Here is a 20,838-nt window from a genome sequence, read left to right on the forward strand (position 1 = left end):
GAGTGGTGCAGTCTATTTCAGGCAGGCTACAGGCAGAGCTAAGGATGCAGGCCTGAAAATCCATGTACGGAAGTTAAGGAGAGGATGATGGAGGATTTCCTGTGCCTGTGGTTACTGCCCAAGCAAAAAGCTGTTCTGGATGGTTGCATCCCGTCCAGCTCTTGCAGGATCCTGGGGTTATGCTGCTCTGATGCCAGTGGGTTAGCCCTGGTTTGAGAAGGAGTTGGAGAAAGGGTATGAGGGTGATCTGACCCTGTTTCCTCAGTACCTGGCTGGCACCAAGGTGAATGCAGGCTGCGTCAGCTGGGGGTGAGCATTCATCTTCCACACGTCAGGAGCAGCAATGGGGTTGTCAACATGGAAAGCTTCCGTTTGCCTCATACCCTGTCATGAAGCCAAGGTGGAGCTGGGAGGAGGGAGAAGCAAACAAAGCCCTGCTTCCAACCAGAGAAGGGGCTCAGCATGTCTGCCCTGTCCCCTCCTGTCCACGTGCCTGGGCACCACCATGCTCCTTGCTTCCCTCCCTCTGTTGCTTTTTGTATCCTGGTAACGTTGCTTACTTTTACTACGTTGTCAGAGACGGTATATGTTGGTAACATGGCTGCGTTTTAGGGTGCAGAAAGCTTCCTGTGGTCCTCTGAGTTCTCTGAAGGCTGTAGCTCCTGGAGGAATGAACAGAACTCACCCCCAGGTACGGTCCTCCTCATGAAGGTGCATGTGTTCTTGATAACATTGTTTGTGTGACCTGTCTATCGGTGGCCTCTGAGTTTTCCAGTGCTCTCTACTTCACCTGATCTGATATGAAAGGCCATCAGTACAACATTATTGCTATCAAGTGCTGGATTTGCCATAGTGTTTGTTGTGCAAATGGGTAACTGAGATCTGAAAGGCAATCAGATTGCTGTGTGAACCAAATGCGGGCTGTGTTTCCACTGAGGCAACTTTGTTTGTATGTAGCATATGTATATCAGTACTTATCCGTGTAGTCCTTCCTGGGTGAGACCAAGAACTAGAGAAACAAACACTATTTGCTACGTACTACTTCTGGAAACTGTGTTTTATTCTTTCACTTCTAGAGAAATGGTGATGTAGCTACTTTTGATTCGGCCAAGTCCTTCTCTGAAGAACAAGGTAACAAATAAAATGCTGAGCTTAACATTTTTATTATTGAATTCTAAATCAGTGGAGCCTATCTCAGTAATGTAACATTCAGGAAGTATTTATGATCTGTTGACACTGATATTTTTTTTTCCATTCCTCTATAGTGAAACATCCAGACTAAACATTAATAGACTTACGATGCTTCTTGCTGGCCTGGGAGTGGCAGACTTCTGGAGTGTAGCACCATGATATGTGTTCTTTCCTTTTACAACAGAGGCTCATAATGATATTTCTATAGGTTTTCTATACATTTTAATAGCTTCTGCAGATTTTGTCCACTTTCAAAAGAAGCGAGTGAAATCGCGTGCAGTCAGTAAAGGGCCAAAGATTGGCTTGTGACAGCATTTCCTCACTGCTGCTACTTTATACTCTTGCCTGTTTGCAGCCGTTCTGCCTCCTTGTCAAGGTATTGTCCTCTGGACACAGACAGGCTGCAGTTCATCACTTAACTGTGTAGTGTTCTGGCTTTGATTCCTGCTCGTGCTTGATGTAGGGATAGTTACTGCTTCCTTGAATCCCCTTGCAGTTGAGCAAACAGTGTGTCCTATGTCTCTGCAACATAGCAATTAAGCAGATGAGGCACGGCTAAGAAATCCTGGCTTTTTGATCAGAGCTCGTTACCCCCCCCTTGCCTCCCAACAGGCTGCTGCCGGCCACGCTGTGCCCACCTGTGCTGCCCACCGAGACAGGCCTGCATCGTGCTGCTCTTCCTGGCTGCTGTAGTGGCCATCGTGGGCCTGGCAATTGCATTGGGACTGCAGCCACGTGCACTGGGTTGGTCCCCAAGGGTCGTTATTACTGTGGTGAGGGAGGACTGGTGCTGTGGGGGACGTTGCCCACACCATCTGTGAGCAATGTCAGAGGACAGTGTTTCTTGCTTTCCTTTCAGTGGACCGCTTCTGTGTAGCTTCCCATAACTGGACAGGCTTCTTGTGCGATGACAGGCTGACCTGCATCCAAGCCAGCCAGGTCTGTGACAGAACTGCCAACTGCAGAAATGGAGAGGATGAGCAGGAGAAACTCTGCGGTGAGCTGTTCTGTTACCATCCTCCCACACTGCTCTTCCTACTGAGCTCCAAAGACCCATCTCACCTACAGGGCCGTCCATGAAACACTTTGCTGCTTCCTGTCCCTTTTCCAGCAGGTGCATCTTTACCTGCAGGAGCTTAGTGTGGCTTCTGCCCTTGCAGGTGACCTGCCTCGCAGCCTCCCAGAATACCTGGTTTTCCACTGCAGCAACCCTGAGTACTGGGTCTATGCTGACCAGAGGTGTAATGGGATGAACGACTGCGGAGACTGCTCTGATGAGATGGGGAGCTGTAAGTTCCTTTGGGCTACAGTTAGTGAAAGACCTGCTGGTAGGTGGAAGAGGCTTTATGGGGTTGGTGCTCACTCATGCTGCTGGGGAAGTCTGGAGGCTGGTGTCCTCTGAAACACAAAATACCTGAGAGGAAGCATGGGCTCCTTCTTATCTGTTGCTGAAGGCTGGAGGGAGTTGAGAGGGGAGAGACTCTGTCCTTTGAAAGGCTTTTCCTACCTAAATGGCACTATGATTTTGTAGTAGTGATGCCTGAGGCACATAGTGTAGTACTGGGACTTGGTATGTCAGGTTGACGTGACTTGATGATCTTCAACGTCTTTTCCAATTTTTTAATTATTCTATGATTCTTTGCTCCCAGCCCCCTAAATCATTCCATCTCTGATTTGCTGAGCACCAAGCAGTTTCATCTTGATGGAGGTCTGTAGGCTGCTGCTGCCTACAGATTATTCAAAACTGGTCTTTGGTCAGGAGATAGGGTTGTCCCTAAGACCAAGGGGGACAAAGAGGGACCAAGGAGGTGCCTGTAAGTGCAGCAGCATTTTTGTTCCTGGTTTCTTGTCCTTGCAGTGGCTGCCTGCCCTCCCTGTGGCCCATCGTGGTGGACCTGCAGCCCCGTGCATTACGAGTACTGCTCCTGTGTGCCCAGGGCTCTGTGCCAGGACAGGGTACAGCACTGTGTGAGCTGGTCCGACGAGTACCTCTGCAGGCCATGAGGTCTGGGCAACAAGAAGTGTTAGACATGGCAAGGTGCTTCCTGCACTGTCACTTCCTGCTGTGCCACCACCCGGAAGCTCTGGCATGAGCAGGCCCAGCTGAGGAGCTGCAGCAGGCCTGCAGCAGAGATGGGTGCTGCTCTGCTGGCATCCTGGTGCTGCAGGCCAGGCACCAGCTGTGGGACACCTCCCTGGGTTCTCCTGAGCACGTGCATCTCTCAGGGCTGTGAGGGTGTAGAGTGGCAGCTTGGTGCTTCATGAGCAGCTGTTGGACTGGGATGTGCTGTAGTGCAGTTAGAAAGTGAAAAAGGGGGAAAACAAAGTCCACCTTGGAGGAGCAAGCAGAGGAAAACCAAGAGCTGCTGCCAGGCCATGGGATGACATAGGATCTGCTCAGTTTGCTGCAGGCCCAGCCAGCTGCCTTCACAGCACCCACGAGATGGAGGTACAGACATGCTATTGAAATGTAAGAAAATTGTAGTCTTTCTCCATTCCTTTGAAAACTTCATCTGTGTCTAAAACATCAATCCCAGATTGTTCCAGGCCCAAAAAACCCACCAGGCACTGTTCTTCCTGCAGCCATGTCAGGTCATAGATCTTCAAAAATAAATCCCAGTTCATTCATTTTTTTTCCTTTGTCCTGTGATCTGTAACTCGGCATCTCTCCGTGACTTGTATAAGTGTGAATGTTTGTTCTGATTTGTAGCTGGGATACAGCCATAGGTCTGAACGATCCTTTAAAAATAGCTGCACTGCGTTCTGACTCATGCTTTACCTGGAATGAAACAGCAAAACTCAGCACAACCCAACAGGTTCTATGGAGATGCTTAGAGCTATGTTTGATAGCTTGGCCTTTCAAAGGTAGTATGGGCGGCGTGCTTTCTTTGTGTTTGTACAGCACTACTGCAGCAGCTCAGGGAGTGAGAGTATAGGGTAACGTTTCTCACATTCGGGCTACCACTCTGTCAAAACGTGAGACTGAGATGCACATTTTTTTGCTAGAAAAATCACTGGCGTCTAGCACTGCAATGAAGCTGATTTGGGGTTGGTAAATCCTGGCTTCTTGTAGTAGCTGTGGGTGGGAGGAGGACTCTGTCAGGCTGGCCCACGTGGCAGCTGCTGGACTCCCCAGTCTGTGTGTGTCAGTTGGTGCAGCAGCTCCCCTCCTCGGTGGTGGATCTGTGCCTTAGAGCAATCCGTGCCGACTGATGAACCAAAGTGCAGCTGCAGGAGGAGCGCTGGGCCCGAGCATCACAGCCTGTCAAGGAGCTGTTTTGCTAAGTCACTGTGCCATTATTTGCCTCAGAAGAGGGCTGATGTCTTCAGTGGATGCTATAAATAGTTTTGAGTTTCTGGGAAAAAGACGAAGTGTGTTACGTTACAGCTGTAGAGTTTAATTGCTACCATAACCCACTTCAACAATCATTTCTTGGATTAAAAGGAGAGATGGGGACTTCTGTTTGGAGTTCAGCAGTAACTACATAACCCAGGGGTTACTGTCTCTGCTTTGCTCCCTCCCTTGGGGCTTGTGCTTATCCTGTTTGCTTCCTCCCTTTGTCAGAGCTGCCAAGGACAGCCTCACTCTTACAGGCTGAGCCTTCTGTACCACCAGCCCTATTAAAGGCCCACTGCAACTTGACACACACAGTGCACCTTCATTTCAGCTAGGTTTGCTCTGATCAGTCCCTAAGGTGACAACAGGGGAGAAGAACAGGACCGGTGTTTTTTGTGAGCATCTGTGTCAGAAGAATTAAAGATAACACTAAAAACTTTATTTGAAAAAATGATGTATTGACAATATACAGTAGAATCACCATCCTCTTCTCTGAGGTTAACCCACAAGCATATCACAGCAACCAGAAAACAATACCGCTCTCCTTTGTTACTGCCTTTCAGTGCATCTAAACTCTGTCATCAGCAAGAAAACAACAAACAAAAGGCCCACTTCTTTCTGACTCAGTAGGTATTCAGCAAATCCCAGTCCTCTGCAGTGAGGCACAGATGCTTCTGTTTAGAAGTCCTTTCTCTCTCTTGTTCTGGCAGAGCTCTCTTTTTACTGTTCTTCAATTCATGGCTGCCTGCATCCTCCTTTTTCAAAGGCAAATGGTAATTTTGAACATTTTCCTTGTAAAACTGTAAGTTTCCAGATGCTTTTGTTTCTGCTTCCACCAACTTGCATTTGACCACTTCCTCTATTCTGCGTGTCTTGCCATCTGCAGAAGGGGGGGGGAATAAAAGTTTAGATTTGGGGAAAATTAAGATTATGCTGTAAAATACACACAGTACACACTTGTGTTGCAGATTGTTTGGCTAAGCTGGAGTACAGGCTGCTCACAGGCAACAATTAAATGAGGTGGTCTCCATGCAGTTACGTACAGAAGCGCTGAGCTGCAGACCTTGTGTCTTCTCGTGGCTTGATGGCCTCCACAGCTGCCTGCTCCCACTGCAGAACTGTCTGAAATAAGATTTGAAGGAGTGGTAATGTTTACAGAAATATCAGCAAGAACAACTCTATCCCTTATTACATCCTGTTCCGTGATTTAATACCCCACAGGTATTAAACGAGGAAGATTTCTAGAGTGTAAGGTAGATTTAAAGCTCCATACCTGCTCTGCCCATCCCTCTGTTTTGCAGTTACTATGATCAAATTCTTTCAGAGGCACTTTTGATTGAACTAAGCCTATCTGCGTTTGGATCCGCTTAACGACAGCATTAACATCCTGGTGAATAAGGAAATAAAGCAGTCAGAGGGGCAGAGCATTTGACTGCACTTGTCCAGTTAACTCAGAAGCTCTCTTACCTTGAGGCCTGTCCCAGAAATGTCCAAACAGTTCAAAGTCTTGAAACAAAGAAGGTATCCAATTCCCACGTCTGTGATTTTAGGGTTACCTGAACCAAGTTGCAAAATGTGGAGAGTTACGGTCAGGACACGAAGAAGCTGTTTGTTCCATAAGCTGATACCTGAGTATTTTCTGCCTTTTTTTTTTCTTGTTGTATGCTTAATGTTTGGAATGTTAGCAGTCAAACCTGCTACTTTCCCTCTAATAATCAAAATACAAGTTTTACAGCACTACTTTTAAATGATCAGAGGTATTCACGTTAAGTGGCAGGTGGCTGAGACCTGGAGCTGTGACCTCTGCCCTGTGGAACGCCGGTGTTGAAACTGCGGGCTGGGAACTTGGCCTGTGGGAACTGCTCGATTATGTGTACTCCATCAATATTAGACAGGAATTCTTCACCGGATAGGACACATTTTGCTACTGTTATTATGCCCCAGAGCACTTACAGGACAAGTCTAACACCAGGAGATTCTGAAGTCCCTTTTTCAGTACTCGTACCGGTGCCGTCATTCTGCGAAGGCCTGCGTCTGACAGAGCGTTGTCCTTCAGGAGAAGCTGTTTTACACTGAGAGGAGGAATACAAGTAGAGTTTATAGTCACATGACTTAGACATTTACAGGGAAAACCACAACATCAGAACATTCTTCAGAGCATTTCAAAACCAAATATTGTCTCAGAATGCACCGATGTTTTTACACGAATGTAATATCCTTAATTAGTAGGTTTTCTGCCTTCTGATTTCCCACATCTTCCACTTTCTAATCTTTACTTTCAACAGCATTGCAAAATTTCTATTCTAAACTGTCAATTAATTAAATATTCAGCCTCGTGCTTGCTCCATCTGGTTAAAAATCTGGCTGATAAAAGTTCTCCCTTACAGAAGGAAATAAACGTACAAAGCTGTTCCAAAAGCTTAAGGTACATATTTTTTTTAGCTGACAAATAGAAATGACAAGAAGTTGATTTAAACATGAGCTGTAAGTTATCTTCCACACTGGTAGGACCTTTGAGATTGAGTGTGTCCTTTGGATCGTGTGCTTTCTGTACAGTAAATCTGTATTTTGTTTACCTCAAGTCCAGGTTTTATCAACATCCCAAATCTTCAGGCTTAAACGCTGCTGCCAGTGGAAGTTTCCTGTAACATCACAGCCTGCTTCTTTGAACTGTTTAGCAATAGCAGAAGCAAATGCCATCTCTAGATACGTGTCAAGCAATTAGTACCTTGACAGAGCCTCTTTGGTGAGGTGTTCCAAAAGTTCATGTTCATCTCCAAGCTTACAACAGGAAAGATCCAAACACGTCAGCTCCCGGAAAGACTTAATTTCTTCTAGCTTTTCAGAGATAACCAGATATCTGGAAAGCACAAAAAACCTATCACTGTTGAGGAGCATACCAAGGGTCCTTTGTTCCCAAATGCTGTAAGCATAATGAGATTATTTCTCACGCACCTGTGTAGAAGTTGACAGAAATCAGCCAGCTGCTGTAAGTACCTTTTGAACACTGCCTTCTGCCTACAATGCACGTGAGCTCCCAGCTTTCTCCTTCAGCTAATACCACACTTCTGCTTTGATGCAAAGGACCAGATTTAGGATTCAGACTTCAACTTGCAAGCACCTTTATTAAGGGCTCAATTTACTAATCTGTCCTGAATGTACCTCACTGCCCCATGGCAAGGCAATCCCTGAGGATAACACTTTCAGTAGTGAAATTAGGGGTGCTTACTACTTTGATCCCCGAATGAACACCTTTATGCCCGTGCAAATAAGAGCATTTTCTTTGTGCTGGTGCCCATATTGAAGCACTGCACCAAATCCCTTTGCCATGCAACTCAGCTAGGTGGAAGGCAGTAACGTGCTATTGGAATGCAAGCAGTTCTTGATAGGTAACACAAGCTCAGGGGCTTACTAAGAGTGGGCTCTTAGAAATAAGACTCATACAAATTGTCCCAGTGTCTCACTTCCTGGATTTCAAAGATTTGCTATCTAGCTGAGCTTTCTGTAATGATAAAATATGCCAGAGGTAATTCCATTTCTGAATGAAGCTCATAAAACGTACCTGTACTAAAAAATAAAGAGGGACTACGTTAAAGGGATAAAGCAAGGTAATTGACTTCTGCTCAAACATTCCTGCTGTGCTCAAAACACCCTTGGCACTTCAGATGAACGTGCCTGTCCTTTGATTTTCAACTGAATAAACCACCCCTTTTCCAAGTGTACAGATGCAAGGCAGATATCACTGCCCAAGACTTCAGCAGGAGCAAAGCTTTAAAGGCATGTCCCTTAAAGCTTGTTGAGGCGCTCTGGCAGTAAAAGAAATAGTGGACATGGACAAGGTCAGAACATCGTACGCTCAGGATGGGGATAGGAACCACAATCACCACTATGGTGGAACCTGCCTTTCTTCCAGGGCTGCCCTCACCTACAAAACTACTTCTGCTGAGCCCTGAAAACGACAGGAGGTGGAAAACGAAACCGGATGGAAACTCACGGCGAACAAACCCAGACGGATCTGCGAGGCGTGCACACTGCAAGGTGTGTGTTAGCTTTGCAGCCGGCTAAGTACGCAGTGCTTATAAACAGCAGCTACAAAAACACGCCATGAAATACCTAAGGCGGCACTTGATGAAGGAAAGGAGCGGCGTTAAGGCGAGGCTGATTAAAATTAGGTGTACTGGAGGCCCTGGGGATCCGCAATTCTCTACAGCTGCGGTGGAGAGAAAGCGAGAGGAGTTGAGGCAGGCCAGCAACGGGATGCTGATGTGTCACCGAGCGCGCTTACCTGTCCCGCAGACACAACGAGCCCAGCACCAAACCGCCGTACGCTTCGGTAAACTTCTGCAGAGCTCTCAGCCCCGTGAAGGGCTCTGCGAACTTGTGCCTCGCCTCCGCGGCTGAGAAGAGCTTCTCCGCGATCTGCTCCGGGAACCCGAGCAGCGAATCGACGCGGTCCACGTTGTCAGAGACGTAGCCCAGCGCCAGGCTGAACAGCGACTTGGCCGTGTAGCGCAGGTTGCCCTCCTTGGTGTACGTGAAGATGAAGTGATCGCTCCTCTGCCGCCTCGCCCCGTCGTCCTCCCGGTTCAGGCACAGCTCCACGGAAAAGCCGGCGGGGAAGAGGCGGACACCGCGCGCCGTGCCGCCCGCAGCCCCGCTCACCACGTGCAGCCGCCCGCGTTCGCGCACGTAGATCGGCCCGGCATCCGCGCGGCTTTCCGAGCGGAGCCAGAAAGACATTCCCCCCCGCGAAAAGGAAGCCAGGCGTGGGCCCGCCTGCCTGCCGGGCAGCGGCGGGCGGAGGTCCGGGGCGGGGCGCGGGAGGCGGGGCCGGAGCGCCGGGCCTTCCCCGCTGGCCGCCGGGGATGCGGACCGCCGAGCGCTGTCTGAGCGCGGCCGGGGCCGTCCTCCTCGTGGCCACCTCCAGCGACCCGGAGCACCCGGCCCGGAACGTGGCGGACGGGTGAGGGCCGCGCGGAGCCGCTCCCGGGGCGCCGCGGACATCCCACGGGGCCGGTCGCACTGTGCTTTTCTTGTTTTGTTGCTCGAGGTGGGGGTTGGGGGGGGAGTTTTCTTGGGAGGTGGTGCTGAAAAGAGCCACGCGGGGTGGTTCGGTGCTGCTTTCCCCTCAGGCGCTCTGACACGTTCTGGACGACGACGGGGATGTTCCCGCAGGAGTTCATCATCGGCTTTCCCGAGCGGGTGACCATCAGCAGAATGGCGATCCAGTGCTACCTGGGTAAGGGCTCACGCTGCTTAGGGTGCGTCGGTCTGCTGCCCTCACAGCACTGTCTTCCTCTTGAGGAGTCGATTTTAGCAAATGAATAGATCACAGAATCATTAAGGCCAGGAAATAATCAGATCTCCACCTCCCACCCCTGTGCCCACTGCCCACGTCCCTCAGTGCCACATCCCCACGGCTCTGGAGCACCTCCAGGGACGGTGACCCCTCCACTTCCCTCGCAGCCTGTACCAGTGCATCACACTCTTCCTGAGAAGAAACATCTCCCGATCCCCATCCTTGAACCTGCCCTGAATAATAAAGCTACAGCTTTACAAAACAATTGTCCTCTACATCTATTTTTCTTCTGCAGAGGCATCAGGGAAGATGGAAAATCAGCCCCACCTATGTATCACGTTCTTACAGCACCTCATATTTACCTTACGGTTATCTCCTCTAGCACAGTGACATCTGATCCCATTTTATATAGACAGAACTGCAGTACTTACTGTTTTAATGATTCATTCTAAATACTGCTTTTTATAATTCTATGTGTCGACTCTCTTAGTTTTAAAGGAAAGACCAAAAGGACTGATCTGAGGTCAGAGCACTCGGCTGCTTGTCTTGCCATTGGTTGTCCACCCTGAAACATGAGTGTGGTGGTTGTCTCACAGTCCTGTGCCCCCCCATTCGAGCAGAAATTAATTACAAGATGCTCTGTAGATGAAATGTGATGCTATAAACGTAACCATCAGTAAACCCGAGGGTTTATGTTGGTATTTTAAATGCACGTGTGTTTTAGTGCGGACCTTAAGGATTGAAAGAAGTGTGTCTAAAGACCCGGTGGATTTCGAAGAGTGCATTGAAAAAGGTAAGGCTCTGAGCCTGGAGCAGGGGCAGCTCGGTGGGATCGATGCTGATCTGTGCATCATTTGCTGAAAAACTGTTTTCTAGATTTGCAACACACAGAAGGGCAGCTTCAAATGGAAGAATTTCCAGTGAGTATACACGGGATACACCGTAGTGCTTCATGGGATTGGCTGTCTAAACTGCTCCTGCTTCTCTCCAGAAGAGTGGCAGCGTGCCCTCCCTCAGTCCTGAGGGCTGCAGTGTTCAGGGGTGGGGAGGGACAACTGTTTGGCACTGCTGTCATCTGCAGAAGCTCTGAAGCTGTCTGCACCTACTGAAAGAGCTTAACTTCTGTGTCAACTGAGATCATAAACAGATATCCGTATCTTTGTGCCAAACTCCTGCGAGCATTTTGATAGTTAAGTTACTACTACAGAGAACGTGGTAATGTTTTGTTCCTCTTCACAGCTCCCTGCTTTCCAAGCCACTCACTTGCGATTCATCATCAAATCTGCCTTCGATCATTTTGTGTCGGTGCACAGGGTGATCGCAGAGGGCACAGCAGAAGACACCTAAGTCCGGCTTAAATCTGTACCAAATCTTCTTGGTATTACATTTTGATATCTCTATCACAGGAAATATTTATTATGACAGCCTTGTATTAAAGTGTTTTTGAAGATACAGATGTAGTATGTGTTTGCCACCGGTACGGAACACAGCGCTCTCATTAATTGTAATAACAGATTTTATAACCTGGAGCATTATCAAAAACACTTGAACATAACCAGGTCCATTTAAATCGTGTTTAGCTCAGATGTTTCCCTTTCTGAGTTAAGTAGAAAAGGTGCAAAATACTTAAATGAGAGACATTACTGCTTACTGTCAAAGGAGCTCTTCAGAAGTTCTTAAATTGGGAACTTTCTCATCACCTCAAACTAAACGGTTTAATAGGATGAATATAAGCAATTAAACAAGCTAGAGCCATGCTGCTCTGATAGGTTTGTTTATTTTTTTGTTTCAATAACTGCAAATCACTCCTTTGTTTCTAAAAATATTTTCTAAAATCAGGTCACAGCCATCTGTGCTTTGTGCTGTGACTGTCATCACAAATATTACAGAAACAAATGTCAGGAGAGATTGTCTTATTCAGAAGCCTTCTCAAACAGGTGAAATTGAACGTTTAGGGAAATGGCATGTATACAGGAAACTCAATAATGTGAAATCAGTTGTTTTGCGTGAAATTGGCTCTCACAAATGTCACCACCCCCAAGTTTTATCCTGCACCATGTTCTTTAAGAATGCGGGTGTGGGTGTCCAGTCATTACAGCTCAGTGGACTCAGCTGGTGTTCCTTACTGCATGTGCACAGTAAGAGAGCAGCTGCAGTGCAATAGCTGAGCTGGTTGTGACAGACCTGAGGACGTCCAGACACGTGAATGATGAAGCACGTTACGGATGCTCTTTAGATGCACATATGTTATTCCCTTTCAGGTTGTTTCTAGGATTTTGAAATTATTTTTTTTTAACTCTTAACTCTATGAAAATGTAACCACCGAGCTTTTATATCTAGGTAGTCTTTACTCTGAAGTCCTTTTTCTATTTCAGTTTTTCCAGGATGGTGCGTATTTCCTGGGGATGGTAATTCCAAGGCCCCACTCCTCCCTGCAAAGACAATAAAATTATACAGTGAAGCTCCAGTGTGCAGAGCAGAAATCTTTAGTGCACAGGGGTTAAATCAGAATGGTGGGTGGGTGTGTTTGGGCTTCCTTTGCTTGGCAGCCGTTGTGCAGGAGATGGTGTGTGCTCAAGTCACACCCTGCTGTATAACTGGGCCAGGGCCCGTGTCTGGCTCCTGGAGCTGGAGAGTGTGCCTGCATCTCGCAGCTTAGATGTAACTAGGTTTTCTAATAAGCCACAGGATAAATATTTGAGCAGGACTGAGGTGTACATTAAATATGTACATTGTAAAGGCCCGGACTGGTTTTGCTGCAAGGCCTTTTTTTCTCCGTGGTTGCAATGAACTGTGGAATGAGTAGCTACGAAACAGAGTGGAATACTGACTGATGAATAAAATGTAAGGTGTTCTGATTTTAACAGTTGAAGATCTCAATGAGCTGTATTTGTTATTTTTGATGGTTTTTACCTTGTAGATCACATTCCCTGCTTGAAGTACATACAGTCTTTCTGGCAGCGCTGCATATTTTGAACTGCTCAGGTTTTCCATTGTATCTAATACCACTGGACATAGGGGATTTTTTTGCTGCAGAAATTGTGCTGCACATTTTCGATCTTCCAGGCTTCTGTGCTTTTTAATAACAACATTGTTTTTAAAGGCCCATCCATCTAAAACAAATGAGAAAGGTACTTAGCAACGAAGCTTAGGTGTTAGGGTAGAGATGTACTGTGTCATATATTGCAATTTACTGCTGACAACATTTGCCATGAAATGAGAGGTCCCTCTTAGAGTGTGAGAATGGTATAGCTTTGAAAACAAATGATCCTAATCTTTTTTCTCCTTTACTTTGAACGAACAGTATTTTCCCTTTACCCTGGGTTCAGAAACAGGAAGTGTATTGCAGATGAAATTTTGCCATGTAAGCCTAGGATACCAGGTATGGGAGCTATATCCCATCCGGATAGTTTGCCAAAATTAGTGCAGCAGAGAAGGGTGTTTTGAAGTAAGTTGTGACATGAAGTGCTTCCTGCTCATTTTGCAGTTTGAGCAATAGTGCCATTCCTTCAGCTTGACTCTTTCAGCCTATAAAAACAAATTTCCGATCTGTGATAAATACTTTGGGCAGAGGGCACATCCTTCTTCAGGAATATTCAAATACACATTTCCATACAAGTTCCTAGGAAAGGCAAACCATTTTGATGTCTGGGTGTCTGTTTCTCAACTACTGTAAATAACGTATCATTAAGAACGTTACATTTCAGAAAACCACCTTAACCATGGGCTAAAAATCTCTGCCAGTGTCTTAGCTCAGTGTAGATAAATATGGGTATGCTCTATTCATTTCATTTTATTTTTTTTCCAAGAGGAGCTGTACTAAGAGCAGGAGGAAGTTTTACAAAGCTTTAACTGTGCTTTGCTTCACAGAGATGGGCGACTTCAGCAGCACTGCCTCAAGTCAGACGTGTGAGTAAAGTCTTTGGAGAATCAAGGGCAAAAATTGGTGCCTAGATTGGGTGTTACTGTCTTTGATTCTTGATTGTTTGCAGTTCCCTCCTTTGCTTAATTACTTTTCTTCCTAAAGGGAATGGTATAGATCAAAAGTTTTGGTAGGTGCTCATGTGATGCTTGTACTGTACCTACTGCATGAGCTTCTTCGATGTAGATGATAAGGAAATCTGCTATAGAGCTGAAATCTTTGATAAGTTTGTTGAACTCATCAAATTTTAACATAAATGAGGGTCAGGTGCAGCTTCCAAAATTGAGGATTAAAGGTCGGTTATCTGGAAGAAAAACATAGGACAGTTTGTGGTTACATCGATGGAGGGAGGAAGGACAGAACTAAATTAACACACTGAATCGAGCCTCTGTCAGTGTTTCCTGTGTGACCGAGTCACTTATCACATAACTTATTAAACATATTTATTAAACTAATGCTACACAAGGCCAGGGCAAAAGTATCTGTGCACTTGCTTACAAATTAGCACGTGTACCTGCATTTGTTAGCATCTGTTCAATTGATTGCAAGGCTTCAATTTAAGAAAAAGTGCAGGATTTTTAGTCCATGGCCATGCTAGATTATCTCAAGTGTGTTCAAGATGTTCCTTCTGGCTGGGTTTAGCTTCACAAGCTGCTGCTAGCATAGATTTGCATCATAAAGAAGCTAAAAAAAACCCAGGGTGCTTTCCTCTAGATACTGTGTGTGTACCACTATTCCTATGTTGCAACCCAATTTTATATCTCTGTCTATATATACACATATAAATTAGAAAAGCAAAGAGGGAGAAGGATTTAATCCCTCACATGGAGACAGAGGCAGCAGCTTAATGATTAATTGTGTGCTACAGAGATTGTGGTGGGTGGCAGAGAACAAAGTACAGAGAGCAGCTTATTTTTCTTCTGCTTAATTTCTAGCTCCTTTAAATCTGCAAAAACACCGTGTGCTTTCTAGGCTTTAGCCTGGCTTCTGGGACTACCCGTATGTGCAGGCAATGACAGCCAACGTTCATGACTCACTGCATATGGTTCTGATTCTGGGTCTTATCTTCCTAAAAGAAACAATCTATCACGGCTTTTGGTATTTCTAGGTAGGGACAAGCTTTTGCAAGATGTCTATGAGCTTGTGGGACGCAGGGATATTGTATCCAGGACAATGAGCTGGTTACTTCAGGAAATCAAGAGGCAGAGAGCTGAGAGCGTGTGGCACAGGAGATGGGGATAACAGCATTCATTTGAAGGCAGAAGTGCAGTACATTCACTGCTTGTCCCTAACCCCTCGTCAGCCTCTTGTCCTTTTATACCCTTATAACAACCCCAGAGTGGTACAAGGATGGTGTACTGACCTCGCATGAAACTGAAGATGTGCTGAGTGTCCCCGTTTAGGGCCACCACCGGCGTGTTGGGAGCAGGGTGTCCCTCGTAGGCTTCGTCCTCCAGCCTCTTCCACTTCACTTTCAGCACAAAGAGCAAATACTGGAAGCTGAAAAAAGTCGGACCCCAGTTTTCGTAGCTGAACTTTGGGTTCTGATTCATTCTGCTCTTTTCGCCCAGCTTTAGGATGTATCTTTTTGTGGTGTCGGGGAACAGTACCATCATCGTTTTACCAACAACAACGCACAGAGTGACGTACAAAAGAATCAGGAGTTTGTGGAGGAGCACCCTGATGCTGAACATGGTGCCAGAGGTCTGGCTGCTCCAAAGCGACTGCAGCACGACAGCGGGGGCAAAGGTAGCGAGGGAGGGGGGGAGGGGGAAACGTCCACGCGTTTGGCTGAATTTCTGCCTGGCCTCAAACCAGCGCTGCGTACCACGACTAATGAATCGGGATGAAAAGTAAGAATTAGGTCACACGCGCCAAGTATGGGCGCGCGTTTAAATGTTTTATATGATGCGCTGAAGCGCGTCATTGCGCTCTTGTAGCTCTATGACCTACGCGCAAATCACGCGCGGGCATCGCAGCCCCAAACCCGCCCCTGCAGCGCTCAGCGGGAGGGGCGGGCAGCCCGCCACTTTGGGCCGCGGTCCCTTTAAGAGGGCGGGCGGGAGCAGAAGAGGAAGCGCCTCCGATTGGCTGGCGCGGAGCTTTACACCAATAGGCTCCTTGCTAGCCCGCCGGGTGGGCGGGAGGAGCGAGCAGCGGAGCTGCTGATTGGCCAGTTCCTGCCGCGTCAACGGTTGGGCAGCGGGGAGCAGAGGTGCGGGGCGGGGCGGTGACGCCGTGTGCTTCCGGGGGGCTGCAGGGCTCGGGAGCTGCAGCTCGGCCCGGGCGGGCGGATGGCGGCGGTGGACGACCTCAAGTTCCGAGGTGAGCACTGAGCGCAGCTGTCCGCCGTTGTTTCTGCCCCGTGCTCTGCGTTGCGGGGCTCCCCGGTGCCGCTCGGTAGGAGAGGAGCTCGAGCGTTTCGGTAACGGAACGATTGTTCAGCCTGCGTCGGTTTGGGTTGTGACAGACGCTTCGGGTCCACACCGTCGATGCGTCCTTTCTTGGGTAGTGCGGGGATCTTCTTTGAGCTGTGAGGACGTACCCCTCGCTAAGCTGATGATCCCCTCTCTCGTAACGTGCTTATTTGCAGAATTTGACGACGCAGCTAATTTGCTGGCAGCAAATCCCGATGCCACCACGATAAGCATCGATGAGCCGCCAGAGGCCCGTGAGAATCAGCACGGCCGTCGGCACGAGCTGGGCAGAGAGGAGGACGATGAACTGCTGGGCACCGACGACTCGGATAAAACAGAGGTAATGCTCTTCCACCAGCAGTGCCCCCTTGGTGCACACACAGGTGGTGCTGGGAGCGCTGAGGTATTCCTTGAGGACACCGGGGTTGAATGCTGAGTGCTTTAAAACGCTGCTTCTCTGTTCTCGCAGTGCTGTGTTCGTTCCTGGCAGTTTTGCCGTGGGGTTGGTGCCTCTGCCAGGAAAGCAGGAGGCCCTGAAATGCCCAGGGTTTGTCTGAAGGTGCTGCTGATGCAGCTGTCAGTCAGATCAAGGGAACTTGTGGTATACGTGTTATAAATAATGTGTTGCAAGGTGGCATCTTGCTGCTCTTTATAACACCTGACCACTGTTCTGCTTGCAGAGAGATCACTAGCCACTGCTAACAAATGTTGGAGGGGGAAATGGAAACTTTTAAGTCGTTCCTAGAAAGTACTCATAGGTACTTCCCTGTTAATTTTGTTTTCTGTGTAGAGAAGTGATTTAACTATCGTGCAAAAGAGCCAGTAATTTATAAATGGCATGTCTGTAATTTTTCCACGTTGCTTTTCCCACCATACAGCTGCTTGCAGGACAGAAGAAAAGTGCCCCTTTCTGGACATTTGAGTACTACCAGACATTCTTCGATGTGGACACTTACCAGGTTAGTGCTCTGCTCTCAAGGGGAACTCATGTGAGCCATGTGTTTTCTGTACATAAGGGATCTTTTGTCATTTTCTGTCAGACAAAACTGTGTGTTTTCATAGGTCCTGGACAGAATCAAGGGTTCAGTATTCCCAGTGCCAGGGAGGAACTTTGTAAGGCTGTATGTCCGCAGCAATCCCGACCTCTATGGTAGGTATGAGGTGTGCAAAGTTCTTTCCTGTGCTAAGTGATTCACATTTGTATTCTACTTGCTCTCCCTAAAAAATTGTAAGGGCAGAGGAATTGCTATTGAAATTGTGTTTCCTTTTCAGGTCCCTTTTGGATATGTACTACACTTGTCTTTGCTATTGCTATTAGTGGCAATCTCTCAAATTTCTTCATCCATCTGGGCAGGCCGACGTACCGCTATGTGCCCAAGTTCAGAAAAGGTTTGTAAGTATGTGATACGGCCTTGAGGGTGTGGTGGTGTTGTTTGTTTTTAATGTGCTAATGCAGGAACACAAAAACAGGCTGTGGCTTTTATTTAGTGGCCTTGTTGATTGATTGCTCCCTGTAAATTTTGGAGAGATTGCAAAAATAAGCACTGAAAGTGGGCTGGAAGTCAATTCTCAAAAGCTTTGGTACGTTGGCATTCTGTTCCTATTTTTCAATATTTGAAGCTGAACTTATTTTTTTAAATACATTTTTAATTAAGTTTTTCTGTTCTACGTGGCTGTTCTCACACTGAAAATGACAGCATTTCATACACGAGTGTAATACATTGAAAAGCAGCACGGTAATAGTTCTTGGAGTCTTTACTTTTAAATTGACTTGAAATGCTGGCAAAAGTACTGGGTGTAAAGTGGACATAAATGCAAAATTCTCAATTTATGAGTAGTGAGTGCTTTATTTTTTGGAAGTAATTTCAAAGGAAACTCCATTTTTTGGGCTAAATGCTTCTATACATTTGATTCTGGCTGGTATTCTAACAGAACCTTAAATCTTCTGACATATTTACAGTGTCCATAGCAGCAGCAACGATTTATGCATACGCTTGGCTTGTTCCCCTTGCTCTGTGGGGATTCCTGATGTGGAGGAATGGTAAAGTTATGAACATTGTCTCCTACTCGTTCCTGGAGATAGTATGTGTATATGGTTACTCCCTCTTCATCTATATTCCCACAGCGGTACGTATGGCCTAAAGGCTTCTGGCAGTGTTGGGTATTGGGATGGGTCCTCCCAGGCTGCAGATGTGGATGGATATATTGGGGGCAGTGCTGATGTGCAGGCTCTGAGGACATTTCTGTGGCCAGCACCATGCCAAGCTGCTCTGACAAAGGGGAGGGCATGGAGGGGGTCCCCAGAACTCAGGAAACACGAACCAGCAGAAACAGAAAACCCACAGAACTCAGGAAACATGAAACATGGCCAGCAGCTCCTTGTTGCTGCAGCTGCTGTCATCGCTCTTTCTTCAAATGAGGGAGGGATGGGTTAATTAGAGAGCAAATTGGCTGGAAGTGATGAAATGTCAGGGAACAATGCATTCAATAAACGAATCTCATTTTCACACAGTCTCTCTGACAATCATTTTCCTCCCTGACAGATTTTATGGATTATTCCACACAAAGTGGTGCGCTGGGTCCTGATGATTTTTTCCCTGTGCCTTTCGGGCTCTGTTTTGGTGATGACCTTCTGGCCTGCTGTCAGAGATGACAACCGGAGGATTGCGGTGGCGACCATGGGGGCTGTCATCCTGCTTCACGCCTTGCTGTCTGTTGGATGCTTGGTAGAGGAGTCTTTTATTTCTTCTTTCTTCCACACACCTCTGTAACTTAGAATTAGCCGGGGCTTGCAGCTTGGTATAGTGCAGGGGAAGGATGTTGCTGGAAAATGTTTGTAAATCAAGAAACAAGAAGTACTTTTGGAAAAGCCACCAATGGAAAATCTCATCATTTCAAACTGCAGAAGTTAATACCAATCTGACTTTGACAGTGCAAGCAACAAACTCAGTATTGAGTATTTAGCACAAAATTACTCAGGAAGCAGCATTTTTATCTGGAATTCATTCTAGTGTCAGGCACACGTTAATCTTTGTTGTATCCAGTCACAGATTATTCCACCAAGTACTGTGCTCAGTTAATAATATAACATTTTTGAATGTTCAACATTATTCTTTGTCTTTTTATCACACTGAGCAAAATGATGCTGTACAGGCTTAAGTTCTGACCCCCCACATCAGCTTCTAGATTTGCTCAGCGTGCAGGCAGAGGGTAACATACAGCTCAGATGTCAGCAGGAGCTCCTGTTACCGTCGGGCGCATGGAGCTTCAGCATCAGCAGTGAGTCCAGTAAATTTCTGCTGCCCTCTCTGGTATTGGACTTTTCAAACATCTTGGCTGTTATATTGTAAAATCCAATTTAGTTTTTTAACTGACCATTTCTAATCTGATAAAAACTCTTAGAAAAGATACAAATTTGTTATTTCAGTACTGTGTGTGCATCTTATGGACAGCGGATGTGGAAGGAGTGAATGAGGGCTGATGGAGCAGAACCGTTTGTTTCTTTCTAAATGGTCTTTTTTCTTTTTTTTTGTCCTTTCTGATCACTTAGGCATACTTTTTTGATGCCCCTGAAGTGGATTTTCCTGTTCCTATTATCCCTGCTCACAATGGAACATCACTAGTAACAAAAGTTAAATAAATAAGGTAAGATTGTAGATTTCTTATGTAAGCATCTAAGAACACAATCCCATGGCTAGGAAACTCGGATCTTGAAACATCTTCTTTGCTACTATGGTTGAGTGTTAAAGGGCTGAAGACATGGACTCTGCCAGATGGGGGTATATGTATATACACTATTTATTAACATTTCTTCCAGCTGCATTTTAAATTACAGCTATAAAAACGTAAAAGACAGAAACAAAGACAAGTTATCTTTCTTTTCCTTGAGCTTTACTCTTAGGAAAAAATATGTTTGAATAAGGTGCACTTAAATAATCCTCTCAGTCCCATGGTTCATTTCAAAGATATTTTTCCCTGTAGTATTTTTTACTGTGTAAGTCAAGCTTAATAATTGGTTATACTTGTATTTTTCCTTTCCTTTTCACGTTAAAAGTACACTGGATCTCCTTCAGTGCTTGTGACAAGGTGTTTCAGGACAGCATCATAAGTTACCAGCTGTGCTGGCCGGGGCCCATCTGTGGCTGTGGATACCTCCAGGGATGTGGCCCCACAGCTCTGGGCAGCAGTGCTGGGCCTCTCTGTCCTCTGAGGAAGGAATTTGCTCCTCACATCTCACTTAGATCTCCTCCTCCTGCTTTTAAACCCTGTGTTCTGTCCCTGCGCTCCTGCAGGCCGTGTGCCCGTTGCCTCAGAATCCGCGGCGCTCACCGGAGCCGCTCCTCTCTTTCAGATCGCGCTGTTGCTCCGCCTGTACAGTAGTTTTATTTTTTCACTGAAGAATGGGACGCGTTTGCGGAAGAAGGAGCCCTGCGGGACCCGTGAGCTCACAGACCGCTGCGGCGGGCACGGGGGCTGAGCCCGGTGCCGTGCAGTCCGGCTGTATCGGAATAAAGCGATGTGAAGGTTCCCTGTGCTGCTTATTTCTCCGGCTCCGCCGCGCGGGGCGCGCCGGGACTCGCAGTCCTCCCCGCGTTCCGTGCCCGCGCCGCTTCCTGTTGGGGTGGGCGGGGAAAGCGGACGTCGCGCGCTTCCTATTGGTTGTCCCGGGCTT

General features: G+C 46.9%; 5 protein-coding genes across 6 annotated transcripts; 3 read left to right on the forward strand and 2 right to left on the reverse strand.

Moving 5' to 3' along the window:
- Positions 1-602: 602 nt before the first annotated feature.
- On the forward strand, positions 603-3,275 carry LDLRAD1 (low density lipoprotein receptor class A domain containing 1). Of its 2 annotated transcripts, XM_065746127.1 has the most exons (6): positions 603-691; positions 1,077-1,131; positions 1,804-1,935; positions 2,051-2,188; positions 2,352-2,480; positions 3,050-3,275. In XM_065746127.1, exons 1-6 carry the CDS (start codon positions 671-673, stop codon positions 3,193-3,195), a joined length of 621 nt encoding a protein of 206 aa, XP_065602199.1. In that variant the 5' UTR covers positions 603-670; the 3' UTR covers positions 3,196-3,275. The 2 variants fall into 2 exon arrangements, with proteins under 2 accessions (XP_065602199.1, XP_065602206.1); XM_065746134.1 differs by lacking the exon at positions 1,804-1,935.
- A 1,754-nt stretch (positions 3,276-5,029) lies between these two features.
- Positions 5,030-9,268, reverse strand: LRRC42 (leucine rich repeat containing 42). Its single transcript, XM_065738612.1, has 7 exons — positions 8,814-9,268; positions 7,257-7,388; positions 6,482-6,600; positions 5,996-6,084; positions 5,802-5,915; positions 5,572-5,650; positions 5,030-5,408 (listed from the first exon to the last, which is right to left on the reverse strand). Exons 1-7 carry the CDS (start codon positions 9,266-9,268, stop codon positions 5,152-5,154), a joined length of 1,245 nt encoding a protein of 414 aa, XP_065594684.1. The 3' UTR covers positions 5,030-5,151.
- A 103-nt stretch (positions 9,269-9,371) lies between these two features.
- IFT25 (intraflagellar transport 25) lies at positions 9,372-11,296 on the forward strand. The gene is made up of 5 exons (XM_065738688.1): positions 9,372-9,491; positions 9,661-9,767; positions 10,552-10,620; positions 10,704-10,747; positions 11,067-11,296. Exons 1-5 carry the CDS (start codon positions 9,394-9,396, stop codon positions 11,172-11,174), a joined length of 426 nt encoding a protein of 141 aa, XP_065594760.1. The 5' UTR covers positions 9,372-9,393; the 3' UTR covers positions 11,175-11,296.
- Positions 11,297-12,132: 836 nt separating this feature from the next.
- Positions 12,133-15,448, reverse strand: DIO1 (iodothyronine deiodinase 1). The gene is made up of 4 exons (XM_065738659.1): positions 15,113-15,448; positions 13,910-14,053; positions 12,741-12,940; positions 12,133-12,259 (listed from the first exon to the last, which is right to left on the reverse strand). Exons 1-4 carry the CDS (start codon positions 15,441-15,443, stop codon positions 12,194-12,196), a joined length of 741 nt encoding a protein of 246 aa, XP_065594731.1. The 5' UTR covers positions 15,444-15,448; the 3' UTR covers positions 12,133-12,193.
- Positions 15,449-16,035: 587 nt separating this feature from the next.
- Positions 16,036-20,439, forward strand: YIPF1 (Yip1 domain family member 1). The gene is made up of 9 exons (XM_065738648.1): positions 16,036-16,074; positions 16,343-16,506; positions 17,045-17,125; positions 17,229-17,316; positions 17,439-17,555; positions 18,127-18,293; positions 18,710-18,892; positions 19,717-19,811; positions 20,221-20,439. Exons 1-8 carry the CDS (start codon positions 16,044-16,046, stop codon positions 19,804-19,806), a joined length of 921 nt encoding a protein of 306 aa, XP_065594720.1. The 5' UTR covers positions 16,036-16,043; the 3' UTR covers positions 19,807-19,811; positions 20,221-20,439.
- The last annotated feature ends 399 nt before the right edge of the window (positions 20,440-20,838 follow it).

Source organism: Cyrtonyx montezumae, unplaced genomic scaffold (assembly GCF_038088225.1).
Source record: "Cyrtonyx montezumae isolate F1298 unplaced genomic scaffold, pur_monq_1.0 scaffold_1, whole genome shotgun sequence".
Lineage (NCBI taxonomy): Eukaryota > Metazoa > Chordata > Aves > Galliformes > Odontophoridae > Cyrtonyx > Cyrtonyx montezumae.

Bases quoted from the DNA above. Each gene is read 5' to 3' on its own strand.
- LDLRAD1 (XM_065746127.1), top strand. From the start codon at position 671: ATGAACAGAACTCACCCCCAG. The intron at 692-1,076 runs GTACGGTCCTCC...TTTCACTTCTAG, and splicing joins TGAACAGAACTCACCCCCAG to AGAAATGGTGATGTAGCTAC. The intron at 1,936-2,050 runs GTTGGTCCCCAA...CTTTCCTTTCAG, and splicing joins ACTGCAGCCACGTGCACTGG to TGGACCGCTTCTGTGTAGCT.
- IFT25 (XM_065738688.1), top strand. From the start codon at position 9,394: ATGCGGACCGCCGAGCGCTGTCTGAGCGCGGCCGGGGCCGTCCTCCTC. The intron at 9,768-10,551 runs GTAAGGGCTCAC...CGTGTGTTTTAG, and splicing joins GGCGATCCAGTGCTACCTGG to TGCGGACCTTAAGGATTGAA. The intron at 10,748-11,066 runs GTGAGTATACAC...TCCTCTTCACAG, and splicing joins TTCAAATGGAAGAATTTCCA to CTCCCTGCTTTCCAAGCCAC.
- YIPF1 (XM_065738648.1), top strand. From the start codon at position 16,044: ATGGCGGCGGTGGACGACCTCAAGTTCCGAG. The intron at 16,075-16,342 runs GTGAGCACTGAG...GCTTATTTGCAG, and splicing joins GGACGACCTCAAGTTCCGAG to AATTTGACGACGCAGCTAAT. The intron at 17,556-18,126 runs GTTTGTAAGTAT...ACATATTTACAG, and splicing joins TGTGCCCAAGTTCAGAAAAG to TGTCCATAGCAGCAGCAACG.
- LRRC42 (XM_065738612.1), bottom strand. From the start codon at position 9,268: ATGTCTTTCTGGCTCCGCTCGGAAAGCCGCGCGGATGCCGGGCCGATC. The intron at 6,085-6,481 runs GTAAGTGCTCTG...AACTTGGTTCAG, and splicing joins CCTGGTGTTAGACTTGTCCT to GTAACCCTAAAATCACAGAC. The intron at 5,409-5,571 runs GTACGTAACTGC...CCCCTTCTGCAG, and splicing joins GTCTGCAGCTCAGCGCTTCT to ATGGCAAGACACGCAGAATA.